This window comes from Mobula birostris, chromosome 21, assembly GCF_030028105.1.
Source record: "Mobula birostris isolate sMobBir1 chromosome 21, sMobBir1.hap1, whole genome shotgun sequence".
Classification (NCBI taxonomy): Eukaryota; Metazoa; Chordata; class Chondrichthyes; order Myliobatiformes; family Myliobatidae; genus Mobula; species Mobula birostris.
In genome coordinates this window covers 17,879,042-17,893,799 of record NC_092390.1, presented here as the reverse complement: position 1 = coordinate 17,893,799, position 14,758 = coordinate 17,879,042, and the positions used below count along the sequence as shown (strand labels likewise).

The 14,758-nt window shown below is 50.2% G+C and overlaps 1 protein-coding gene across 1 annotated transcript in view; it reads left to right on the top strand.

The window, feature by feature from the left end:
• LOC140186000 (pancreatic triacylglycerol lipase-like) overlaps positions 1-14,003 on the top strand; it is a 38,043-nt gene extending 24,040 nt beyond the window's left edge. The window contains exons 9-12 of the mRNA XM_072239824.1: positions 7,409-7,524; positions 11,363-11,492; positions 12,363-12,474; positions 13,664-14,003. Coding sequence (XP_072095925.1) covers positions 7,409-7,524; positions 11,363-11,492; positions 12,363-12,474; positions 13,664-14,003 — 698 coding nt within the window. The remainder of the gene's footprint in view (positions 1-7,408; positions 7,525-11,362; positions 11,493-12,362; positions 12,475-13,663) is intronic.
• Positions 14,004-14,758: the final 755 nt, after the last annotated feature.

Here is a 14,758-nt window from a genome sequence, read left to right as displayed (position 1 = left end):
ATTTATACAGACACCATTCCACCCCTCCCACACACACATAGTGATTTATACAGACACCATTCCACCCCCCCACACACACACTGAGTATACAGACTCTATTCCACCTCCCCAGACACAGTGATTCCTACAGACACAATTCCATCCACCACTCACAGTGAGTTATACAGACACCATTCTACCCCCCACACACAGTGAGTTATACAGACAACATTCCACCCCCCGACGCACACACAGTGAGGTATACAGACACCATTCCACTCCGATACACAGTGATTTAGAGACACCATTCCACCCCCCCACACACTTTGAGTTATACAGACACCATTTCACTCCCCCCCACACAGTGACTTATACAGACACCATTCCAAATCCCCCCCCACACAGTGAGTTATACAGACACCATTCCACCCCCTCCCCATGTACAGTGTATTATACTGACAGCATTCCACACCCAAAACACCACGATTTATACAGACACCATTCCACCCCCCCCACATACACACATAGTGATTTATACAGACACCAATCCACCCCCCCCCACACACACACAGTGAGTTATACAGACACCATTCCACCCCCCCACACACAGTGTTAAGACAGACACTATTCCTCCCCCCACACACAGTGAGTTATACAGACTCCATTCCACCCCCCCACACACAGTGATTTATACAGACACCATTCCACCCCCCCACAGAAAGACAGTGAGTTTTACAGGTAGTATTCAACCCCCCCCCCACACACACTGAGTTATACAGACACCATTCATCCCCCCCCAACACAGTGAGTTATACAGACAATATTCCACCCCCCCCACACACTGAGTTATACAGACACCATTCCACCCCCCACACACAGTGAGTTATACAGACACCATTCCGCCCCCACTACACAGTGAGTTATACAGACACCATTCCACCCCCACTACACAGTGAGTTATAGTCACCATTCCACCCCCCACACAGTTAATTATACAGACACCATTCAACACCCCCCCACACATGCAGTATATTATACTGACAGCATTCCACACCCCAAACTCTACGATTTATACAGACACCATTCCACCCCCCCACACACTGAGTTGTACAGACTCTATTCCACCCCCCCAGACACAGTGATTCATAGACACAATTCCATCCACCACTCACAGTGAGTTATATAGACACCATTCAACCAACCCCCTCACACACAGTGAGTTATACAGACACCATTCCGCCCCCACTACACAGTGAGTTATACAGACACCATTCCACCCCCACTACACAGTGAGTTATAGTCACCATTCCACCCCCCACACACAGTTAATTATACAGACACCATTCAACACCCCCCCACACATGCAGTATATTATACTGACAGCATTCCACACCCCAAACACTACGATTTATACAGACACCATTCCACCCCCCCACACACTGAGTTGTACAGACTCTATTCCACCCCCCCCAGACACAGTGATTCATAGACACAATTCCATCCACCACTCACAGTGAGTTATATAGACACCATTCAACCAACCCCCTCACACACAGTGAGTTATACAGACACCATTCCACCCCCCCCACACACAGTGAGTTATACAGACACCATTCCACCCCACAGAGTTATACAGATACCAAACCACCCACCCCCACAAACACAGTGAGTTATATACAGACACCATTCCACCCCCCACACACAGTGATTTATACAGACACCATTCTACCCCCCCACACACACATAGTGATTTATACAAACACCATTCCACCCCCCCACACACATTGAGTTATACAGACACCATTCCACCCCCCCACACACAGTGTTAAGACAGACACTATTCCTCCCCCCACACACAGTGAGTTATACGGACTCCATTCCACCCCCACACACACAGTGATTTATACAGACACCATTCCACCCCCCCACAGAAAGACTGAGTTTTACAGGTAGTATTCAACCCCCCCACACACACACTGAGTTATACAGACACCATTCATCCCCCCCAACACAGTGAGTTATACAGACAATATTCCACCCCCCCACACACTGAGTTATACAGACACCATTCCACCCCCCCACACACAGTGAGTTATACAGACACCATTCCACCCCCCCCACCCCCCCCCACACACAGTGAGTTATACAGACACCATTCCACCCCACAGAGTTATACAGATACCAAACCACCCACCCCCACAAACACAGTGAGTTATGTACAGACACAATTCCACCCCCCACACAGTGATTTATACAGACACCATTCCACCCCCCCACCACACATGGTGAGTTATACAGATACTATTCCACCCTCCCCTTCACAAACACAGTGAGTTATGTACAGACACCATTCCACCCCCCCACACACAGTGAGTTATACAGACACCATTCCACCCCCCCACACGCAGTGAGTTATACAGACACCATTCCACCCCCCCACACAGTGAGTTATACAGACACCATTCCACCCCCCCATACACAGTGAGTTATACAGACACCATTCAACACCACCCCCCCCACACAGTTATTCATACAGACACCATTCAACACCCCCTCCACATACAGTGCATTTTACAGACACCATACTGCACCCCAAACACCACGATTTCTACAGACACCATTCCACCCTCCCCACACCCTGTGTTATACAGACACTGTTCAACCCCCCCCACACCCAGTGAGTTATACAGACACCATTCCACACCCCCCACACAGTGAGTTATACAGTACCAAACCCCCCCACACACACAGTGAGTTAAGTACAGACACCATTCCACCCCACCCACACACAGTGAGTTATACAGACACCATTCCACCCCCCCCACACAGTGAGTTATACAGACACTATTCCAAACCTCTACACACACAGTGAACTATACAGACACCATTCCACCCCCCCCACACACAGTGAGTTATACAGACACCATTCCAGCCCACACACAGTGAGTTATACAGACACAATCCAACCACCCCACACACAGTTATTCATACAGACACCATTCAACACCCCCCCACATACAGTGCATTTTACAGACACCATACTGCACCCCAAACACCACAATTTATACAGACACCATTCCACCCCACCCACAAACACATAGTGATTTCTACAGACACCATTCCACCCCTCCCACACCCAGTGAGTTATACAGACACCATTCCACACCCCCCACACAGAGTTATACAGTACCAAACCCCCCACACACACAGTGAGTTAAGTACAGACACCATTCCACCCCACCCACACACAGTGAGTTATACAGACACCATTCCACCCCCCCACACACATTGATTTATACAGACACTATTCCATCCCCCCTACACACACAGTGAGTTATACAGACACGAATCCACCCCCCCACAAACACAGTGAGTTATGTACAGACACCATTCCACCCCCCTACACACAGTGTTTTATACAGACACCATTCTACCCCCCCACCACACACTGTGAGTTATACAGACACCAAACCACCCCCCCCCACAAACACAGTGAGTTATACAGACACCATTCCACCCCCCTACACACAGTGTTTTATACAGACACCATTCCACCCCCCCACCACACACTGTGAGTTATACAGACACCATTCCACCCCCCCACACACACAGTGAGTTATACAGACACCATTTCCCTCCCACACACAGAGTTATACAGACACCATTCCACTCCAACACATACAGAGAGTTATAGAGACACCATTCCACCCCCCCACACACACAGTGAGTTATACAGACACCATTCCACCCCCCCACACACACAGTGAGTTATACAGACACCATTCCAACCCCCCACACACAGTGATTTATACAGACACCATTCCACCACACACACACACACACAGTGAGTTTACAGACACCATTCCACACCCCCTAAAAACAATGTTATACAGACACCATTTCCCTCCCACACAGAGTTATACAGACACCATTCCACTCCAACACATACAGAGAGTTATAGAGACACCATTCCACCCCCCCCCACACACAGTGAGTTATACAGACACCATTCCACTCCAACACATACAGAGAGTTATAGAGACACCATTCCACCCCCCCACACACAGTGAGTTATACAGACACCATTCCACTCCCCCACATACAGAGAGTTATAGAGACACCATTCCACCCCCCCCACACACACAGTGAGTTATACAGACACCATTGCACCCCCCCCACACACAGTGAGTTATACAGACACCATTCCAGCCCACACACAGTGAGTTATACAGACACAATCCAACCACCCCACACACAGTTATTCATACAGACACCATTCAACACCCCCCCACATACAGTGCATTTTACAGACACCATACTGCACCCCAAACACCACAATTTATACAGACACCATTCCACCCCACCCACAAACACATAGTGATTTCTACAGACACCATTCCACCCCTCCCACACCCAGTGAGTTATACAGACACCATTCCACACCCCCCACACAGTGAGTTATACAGTACCAAACCCCCCCACACACACAGTGAGTTAAGTACAGACACCATTCCACCCCACCCACACACAGTGAGTTATACAGACACCATTCCACCCCCCCACACACATTGATTTATACAGACACTATTCCATCCCCCCTACACACACAGTGAGTTATACAGACACGAATCCACCCCCCCACAAACACAGTGAGTTATGTACAGACACCATTCCACCCCCCTACACACAGTGTTTTATACAGACACCATTCTACCCCCCCACCACACACTGTGAGTTATACAGACACCAAACCACCCCCCCCACAAACACAGTGAGTTATACAGACACCATTCCACCCCCCTACACACAGTGTTTTATACAGACACCATTCCACCCCCCCACCACACACTGTGAGTTATACAGACACCATTCCACCCCCCCACACACACAGTGAGTTATACAGACACCATTTCCCTCCCACACACAGAGTTATACAGACACCATTCCACTCCAACACATACAGAGAGTTATAGAGACACCATTCCACCCCCCCACACACACAGTGAGTTATACAGACACCATTCCACCCCCCCACACACACAGTGAGTTATACAGACACCATTCCAACCCCCCACACACAGTGATTTATACAGACACCATTCCACCCCCCCCCACAGAAAGACAGTGAGTTTTACAGGCACCATTCAACACCCCCCCACACACAGTTATTCATACAGACACCATTCAACATCCCCCCACACACAGTTATTCATACAGACACCATTCCACCCCACCCACAAACACATAGTGAGTTATGTACAGACACCATTCCACCCCCCTACACCCAGTGAGTTTACAGACACCATTCCACTCCAACACATACAGAGTTATAGAGACACCATTCCACACCCCCCACACACAGTGAGTTATACAGACACCATTCCACACCCCCACAGTGTTAGACAGACACTATTCCACCCCCCACACACAGTGAATTATACAGACACCATTCCACCCCCCACAGAAAGACAGTGAGTTTTACAGGTAGTATTCAACCCCCACCCCCCACACACTGAGTTATACAGACACCATTCATCCCCCCCAACACAGTGAGTTATACAGACACCATTCCGCCCCCCAACACAGTGAGTTATAGTCACCATTCCACCCCCCGCACACAGTTAATTATACAGACACCATTCAACAACCCCCCAGACATACAGTGTATTATACTGACAGCATTCCACACCCTAAACACTACGATTTATACAGACACCATTCCACCCCTCCCACACACACACATAGTGAGTTATACAGACACCATTCCACCCCCCCACACACTGAGTTGTACAGACTCTATTCCACCCCCCCAGACACAGTGATTCATAGACACAATTCCATCCACCACTCACAGTGAGTTATATAGACACCATTCAACCAACCCCCTCACACACAGTGAGTTATACAGATACCATTCCACCCCCCCCACACACACACACACAGTGAGTTTACAGACACCATTTCCCTCCCACAGAGTTATACAGACACCATTCCACCCCCACTACACAGTGAGTTATAGTCACCATTCCACCCCCCACACACAGTTAATTATACAGACACCATTCAACACCCCCCCACACATGCAGTATATTATACTGACAGCATTCCACACCCCAAACACTACGATTTATACAGACATCATTCCACCCCCCCACACACTGAGTTGTACAGACTCTATTCCACCCCCCCAGACACAGTGATTCATAGACACAATTCCATCCACCACTCACAGTGAGTTATATAGACACCATTCAACCAACCCCCTCACACACAGTGAGTTTACAGACACCATTTCCCTCCCACAGAGTTATACAGACACCATTCCACTCCAACACATACAGAGAGTTATAGAGACACCATTCCACCCCCCCCACACACAGTGAGTTATACAGACACCATTCCACCCCACAGAGTTATACAGATACCAAACCACCCACCCCCACAAACACAGTGAGTTATATACAGACACCATTCCAACCCCCCAAACACAGTGAGTTATACAGACACCATTCCACCCCCCCACACACAGTGGGTTATACAGACACCATTCCACACCCCACACACATTGATTTATACAGACACTATTCCATCCCCCCAACAAACACAGTGAGTTATGTACAGACACCATTCCACCCCCCCACACACAGTGAGTTAGAGAGACACCATTGCACCCCCCCCACACACACAGTGAGTTAGACAGACACCATTGCACCCCCTCCCCACACACACACAGTGAGTTATACAGACACCATTCCAGGCCCCCACACACAGTGAATTATACAGACACCATTCCACCCCTCCCACAGAAAGACAGTGAGTTGTACAGACACCATTCAACACCCCCCCACACACACAGTTATTCATACAGACACCATTCAACACCCCCCCCACATACAGTGCATTTTACAGACACCATACTGCACCCCAAACACCACGATTTATACAGACACCATTCCACCCCTCCCACACCCAGTGAGTTATACAGACACCATTCCACACCCCCACACACAGTGAGTTAGACACTATTCCACCCCCCCACACACTGAGTTATACAGACACTATTCCAACCCCCCAGACACTCAGTGATTTATACAGACACCATTCCACCCCCCACACACAGTGAGTTATACAGACACCATTACACCCCCCACAGAAAGACAGTGAGTTATACAGACACCATTCAACAGCCCCCCCCCGCACACACAGTTAGTTATACAGACACCATTCCACCCCCCCCCACATAGTGAGTCATACAGACACCATTCCACCCCCCGACATAGTGAGTTATAGAGACACCATTCCACCCCCCCACACAAACACAGTGAGTTATAGAGACACCTGAAGGGGCTTTCATCCCTTTATGTTAGCACCTGTAAGCTGATCAGTGAGTCACCTGAACCCCATGTTGAATATGTCTTTTTCCCCACAGGGACAAAGAATTTTCTCTCCTGCAACCATTTCCGCGCCGTGAAGTATTTCACTGAGAGTTTGACATCACCGGGCGGTTTTGAGGGTTTTTCTTGTGCCGGTGAAGAGGAGTTTCTCGCAGTAAGTGCAGAATATTTTTCCATCGCAGTTACCACGTCTCCAACCCACGAGCAATGAACACTCAGAATGATGCTGGAGGCTAAACAAATCCGATTCAGGAGGAACCTAATAAGGTGGAAGTCTGGTTCTGCTGTGTGTTAAATGAGAGGTTTGGTGGGTGATCTGGAACCCCCCGGATGAAACACTGCCAGGGCGGGTACAGCAGATCAGTCAGAGCGTACTGCCCCGCTATCTCATACTCGCTGACACAAACACAGGCACTCATATAGATAGACTGACACATACACACGCCCGTATACAAAAAATTTCAACGCATTAGTGAACTGCAGGCTTCCTCTCGCTGGTACTTTATAGAACGTGGAGGGGTTCGTGTCCTTTACGGAGTGTGTGAGAGTTTTCTTGGAAGCAGATCTCCTTGGCGCCACAAGGTGGTGCCAGTGAGCTGTTCAACCTCCGCCCCCCACCATCTCATTAATACGGAGTCTCCCCCCTCACTCCCCTTCCACCAACCCTGTGTGTAAGACTGCAGGCTACTTCTGGTTTACGCAGTCCCAGGCAGGTACAGAGATTCCCACTGAGGGGTAGAATGGTCATTGTTCTTTATTCAGGAAGAGCTGCTGGGATAAGCCAGGTAACTGCAGGGCGAACGGGGCCTTACCTCAGTTGTAGGAAAACTATTAGAGGAAGTCCAGTAAGTATGGTGTGATCTATTTTGGGAAGTCAGGTAGGGGTACACTGTAAGTGGTAAAGTACGAAGTGGGGATTCCCATCCTGGGGTCCATGGATCCCTTGGTTAATGGTTGGAGTCCATGGCATAAAAAAGGCTGTGAATCGGGGTCTCTTTAAATTTACTTTGTTCATGTTATGATCCGGACCGTTGACTCCCTGTTTCCCTTTGCTTCCCTGTTTTCCCGTGTCCCTTGGCCTTGGTGATTGAGGACAATTTACTCCTGGCTGAACCGGTAGTTTATAGCCTCCGGCTTTCAGCCGTTCGGCGGGAGCGTTTGAAAAGTCACCAAGGTACGGCGTGCCAATGTCATCTGGCCGGAGCAAGCCTAGTCTCCGCCCGAAGCGAGTGCCGGTAATTCGCCTTTCCTCACCGGAGCAACCCTGTCCAGTCACCTCGCCGAAGCGAGCCTGCAAAGTTTCCTCACCGAGGTGGGTCCGTCAGTTAACCCGCTGGAGGGAATCAAGAACTGCTGTCTACTGTTCCCAGGCCGAATCAAGAGCTCGCCACTACCCGGAGGCTCCAAGTCAAATCCCAGCCCTGGCGGCATCCGAGTACTGAGTCAAGTCCCAGTCCTGGCAGCATCCGAGTACCAAGTCAAGTCCCGGCCCTGGCGGCATTCAAGTACCAAGTCAAGTCCCAGTCCTGGCAGCATCCGAGTACCAAGTCAAGTCCCAGTCCTGGCAGCATCTGAGTACCGAGTCGAGTACCGAGTCAAGTCCCAGTCCTGGCAGCATCCGAGTACTGAGTCAAGTCCCGGTCCTGGCGGCATCCGAGTACCGAGTCAAGTCCCAGTTCTGGCAGCATCCGAGTACCGAGTCAAGTCCCGTCCCTGGCGGCATCCGAGTACTGAGTCAAGTCCCAGTCCTGACGGCATCCGAGTACCAAGTCAAGTCCCGACCCTGGCGGCATCCGAGTACCGAGTCAAGTCCCAGTCCTGACAGCATCCGAGTACCAAGTCACGTCCTGGCCCTGGCGGCATCCGAGTACCGAGTCAAGTCCCGGCCCTGGCGGCATCCGAGTACCGAGTCAAGTCCCGGCCCTGACGGCATCCGAGTACCGAGTCAAGTCCCGGTCCTGGCAGCATCTGAGTACCAAGTCAAGTCCCGTCCCTGGCGGCATTCAAGTACCAAGTCAAGTCCCAGTCCTGGCAGCATCCGAGTACCAAGTCAAGTCCCAGTCCTGGCAGCATCCGAGTACCAAGTCAAGTCCCGGCCCTGGCAGCATCCGAGTACCGAGTCAAGTCCCGGTCCTGGCAGCATCCGAGTACCGAGTCAAGTCCCAGTTCTGGCAGCATCCGAGTACCGAGTCAAGTCTCAATCCTGGCAGCATCCAAGTTCCGAGTCAAGTCCTGGCCCTGGCGGTCTCTGATTCCTGTCCTACCCCACTGTCTGAATCCCTTCTCTGCCCCTCTTGCCTCTAGCCCTCGTCTGCAGCCCTCACCTGCACTTTGGTCTAGTTCTATCGCCGGAGCTAGATAGGTACTATCTGGTGTGCTTTCGTGTTGGTCTTGTCTTGTCTTGTCCTCGCCTCCGTGGGGTAAGTCAGGCCATCTTGCCGTTGCCCCGCGGAGGGAGTCATGAGTCATGAGTCATGAGTCCCGGCTGTATGTCCTGTACCCAAGGAGGGGTCCCGATTCTGTGTTCTGTGTATGTGTCCATGGTTCCACGTACCTGCTCTCCCGAGACCGAGGCTGTTTTTCCATGTTCCTGCTCTCCCTAACCCATGTCATGTCCATGCCTGGTTCTGTGGTCCGAGCCCGGGGCAAGACCCAGTTACTGGGTCCTTGCCCAGTCTCTGGCTCGGAGTCCATACCGTAGCCTCTTCATGTCGCCGCTAGTTCTGGGATCCGATGCCAAGTCCTAGCCCAGACCCCTAGTCCCAGCCTAGTTGTAGCCCTGGGTCCTTGTCCAGTTCACTATTCCTGCTTCTGCTTTGCTGTCCTGCTATCAAACAATAAAATCAATTTAATTAACCTCACAAGATGTGTCTTGCATTTGGGTCCACCCTTGACCCCAGTGTCCCCCCAGTGTGACAGTGAACCCGTGGTGTGAAGGAATGTTGATGTATAGGGAGACCATATCTCACCAAAAGCGGCAGCACAGGTAGACAGGGTGGTGAAAAATGCATATGTCAATGCTTGCCTTTATCGGTCAGGGCAGAGAGTATAGAAGTCAGGTTGTTATTGCATATTCCAACTTTGCAAAAGCACTGTTTAGACCATAGGATACAGGAGCAGAATTAGGGCAATCATCCTATTGAGTTTCCCATGCCATTCCTTCATGGCTGATTTATTTTCCCTCTCAACGCCATTCTCCTGCCTCCTCCCCATAACTTACGATGCCCTGACTAATCAGGAACCTTGCAACCGCCGCCTTTAAATATACCCAATGACTTGGGCTCCACAGCCAGTTGTACCAGTGGATTCCACAGACTGCAGAGTGGTTAGGGCACACTTGAAGTACTGTGTGAAATTCTAGCTGCCACACTGTAGGAAGGATGTGGTTGTGTTGAAGAGGATGCAGAGGAGATCCACCTGGATGTTGCCAGGACTGGAAGACTTTAGTTATGGGGAGAGATCAGAAAGGCTGGCCTTGTTTCCCCTAGAGTGAAGGAAACTAATAGATTATAAAGATGAGCATTATTTGTCATACAGTGAAATGCATCAATGACCAACACAGTTGGTGATGAGCTGGGGACATCCCTTAAGAATGACCACACTTCCAGTGCCAACACAGCATGCTCACAATTTACTAATCCTAACCCATAGGTCTTTGGACTGTGGGAGGAAACTGGAGCACCCAGGGGAAACCCACATGGTCATGGGGAGAATGTACAAACTCCTTACAGACAGTGACAGGAATTAAACCCGGGTCGCTGGTACTGTAAAGCATTTCACTAATTGCTACGCTACTGTGCTGCCCTAACCTTTACATTATTGATAAGACTATTGAGGAGATAGATAGCTCAGGAGTATCCTTGGCTGTGTTGTGGTACTCCCGGCCTTGCATTGATTGCTGGAGCCATTCTCTGCTCCAGCGTACACGAGAGGAGACCTACCACTAAGGGGGTTAGTGGTGATCGGCCATTTCTGTGTGTCTGTTGCAGGGGGGGTGTTTCATGTGCCCCACTGACGGCTGCCCCAACATGGGCTACGACATCGGGAGGTATCGTCCCGCCCCGGGACTGCTGCACCAACCCTTCCAGCTCAGCACGGGCGAGGCCAGCCCTTTTGCACGTGAGTCATGGGCGGCAGTGGCCCAGCAGCTCCCGTGTTCCCCCCCCCCCCCCACCGACCCGGCATCAAGTGTGGCCCCACTCCTTCACCCCTCCCCTGGAACATCCGGTAGCCCTCCATCCAAAGCCCACCTCCAACCAATAACCCCCCATCCAAAAATCCCCCTCTATCCAGTAACCACCACCTCCATCCAATTACCCCTCCATAACATAATGCCCCTCTCTATCCATTAACAGCTAGCCTATAAAAACCCCAGTTCATTTAATAACTTGCCCCCTTCCTGCCATCCAATGACCCTGCATCATTCAGTAACCCTTTATTCCCCAATAACAACCCCACCCCACCATGCAATGCTGTCTCCTTCTCTCCATACTGACCCACCTGACACTAGGGTTTGTCTCACCCTGTTCTTCCATAAGTAAACCCCTCTATCCAATACCCCCACTGCAAAAGCTGCCCCTGCACCATCCAATAGCCCTCTCTCCATCCAACAATGAACTCCCACAAATACTAACTAACCCCCCTTCCAATAACCCAAACTTTTAGTCTGACTTTCCCACCTACCCTAATCCCCTTTTACAATAAATCCCTTCACTTCCCTAATCTCCACCAATCCAGCAGACTCCGTCGCCCCCCCCCCCACAGTCCCGTTGGCCCAGTGACCACCCCTAACCGCCTCAACTCCTCTGAGCCAATAACCACAATTAGACATCCACAACTGAAACCTAATGTCTGCTGACCCTCACGCCCGGCTCCCCTCCCCCGCTCCTCTACCTTCCCTACCCCCCTCCCCATGTTCTCGCCTCTCCCCTCCCCCCGCAGCAAGTGCTCTCCGTTCCTCATGGTGATTCACAAACTCTCGCTCCACAGGTTGGCGCTACGAGGTGTCGGTGAAACTCTCCGGTTCACACTCTGTGTCCGGTTTCATTAACGTCGCCGTGTACGGCACCAAAGGAAACTCCCGGCAGCACAGAATCACGAGGTAAGTGGCTGCCTCCCGGTAACTTAACTGAAATACTGTACCACTTCTTTTACACGTTGGCCCTTAGTTATTACATACGGTCTCTGTGAAACTAACTCAGCACAACAGTGTGGGCTGAAAGGCCTGTTCCTTTGTAGAATATTGAACACTACAGCACAGTATGGCGCGGCAGTGGCCCCGTGTTGTGCCGACCTTGTATCTTACTCTAAAATCAAACTAAGTCTTCCCTCCTACATAACCCTCCATTACTCTATCATCCACGTGCCTCTCTGAGAGTCTCTTAAATGGCCTTAATGTATCTGCCTCTACCACCATCTTTATCCACCCGGCTGTTGTGTATTTAATATTTCAATAATATTTGAGTAATCTTATATATATATAGCTGATTAAAAATTCCGGTTTGTTTAAATGATTCTAATTATAAATACGTATTGCATGCGTCATCGCGCTATCACGTGACACGCACATGTCTCGCTAAAAGTAAATTTGAACTAGGCCGTATTCACGGAATGTCTGGTCTTCTTTTGAACTAATTTAATGTTTTGAAGTTACAAAACATAACATCGCCCACCACTCTGTGAAAAAAAACACTTATCTCTGACACCCCACTTCAGTATATTCCTCCAATCACCGAAAAATCATATCCCCTCGTATTAGCCATTTCCTTTTTTTTTTAGGCATCCGTTAGTCTCGTGAGAACATGGATTTGTGCCTTGGAGGGTTTCCAGGGTGCAGGCCTGGGCAAGGTTGTATGGAAGACTGGCAGTTGCCCATGCTGCAAGTCTCCACTCTCCACGACACCGATGTTGTCCAAGGGAAGGGCATTAGGACCCATACAGCCTGGCACCGGTGTCATCACAGAGCAATGTGTGATTAAGTGCCTTGCTCAAGGACACAGACGCTGCCTCAGCTATGGCTCGAACTCGCAACCTTAAAATCACTAGACGAATGCGTTCACCACTTGGCCACGCACCAACTATTTCCTTGTTGTATTGTTAAATGTTTGTTGTTCTGTGTTCTAACTTTATTGAAAAACAGAATCTCTTCATTTGAGATATTCCACCCTCAGTTTATTGTTAGGTTCCAGTGGTTGGGGATCTGTTTGAGGCAATGGATGGAGGCTTTCCAATCACTTCATGAGCGCTTAAGTTGGACTCGCAAACTAACCAACTCTCTGTGTGATTCCCAGAACTAAACTCTGTCCTGGCACCACGTACACATCCCTCATTGATGTGGAGCTCGACGTGGGGGACATTACCACAGTGAAGTTTCTTTGGGACAACAGACAGATAAACGTCTTTCACCCTAAGCTCGGAGCGGAGAATATCACCGTGGTACGAGGACAGGACCACGCCAGGTCAGTCAGGAGCCCGGAAACCACAGTACAGCGTCAGTGTGGCCAACTGGTGTCTTGCAAGGACCCAGAGGCGAGACAGGGGTCGGTGTGGAGGGCGGACCAGGGTCCGCGACTGAACCAGTGGGACTTAGTTCAGGAACCTCTGGTCAGAGGACCACGCGATCAAACGTGAGAGCGAAGCTCCCACCAAGCCAGTCCGACCTGGCCCTGTGGGATTGTGCAGTATTATTGAAGCAGATTATTCAGCCCATCGTGGTCACGGCCATCTTGAAGAAGAAAGACTCATGCGTGATTTTCTGGAGGTGCAGGGGACGGGATATATTGAGAGCAGGTGGAGGGAGTGACACGTTTCCTATTCATGGGTGGGCACTGTTGCTATTGGTGGGGGTGGGGAAATTGTTTATTTTAGTAGGAATAAAGTAATTGTTTATTTCTAGTCCTATTGGTGGATGGGGAGGTGGTCCTGTTAGTGGGTGGGGAGGTGTTCCTGTTGGTGGGTGGGGTCTGTTCCTATTGGTGGTATGGAACTGCCCCTCTGTTCCTATTGGTGAATGTGGAATTATTTCAAATGGTGGTTGGGGGACTGTTCCTATTAGTGGGTGAAGGTCTATTTCTGTCCGTAGGTGGAGGACTGCTCCTGTTGGTAGGTGGGGGACTACCCCCATTGGTGCTGTGGGGGGAACTCTTCCCATTGGGTGTAGATATGTTCCTATTGGTGGTGGGTGAGGTCTGTTCCTATTGGTGGTGGATGAGCTCTGTTCCTATTGGTGGTAGGTGAGGTCTGTTCCTATTGGTGCTGTGTAGGGAACTATTTCTATTGGTGGGTGAGCTCTGTTCCTATTGGCGGTGGGTGGGGGGCTGTTCATACTGGTGGTGTGTGGGGAAATCTTCATTTTGGTGGATTGGGAACTGTTCCTATTGCTGTTG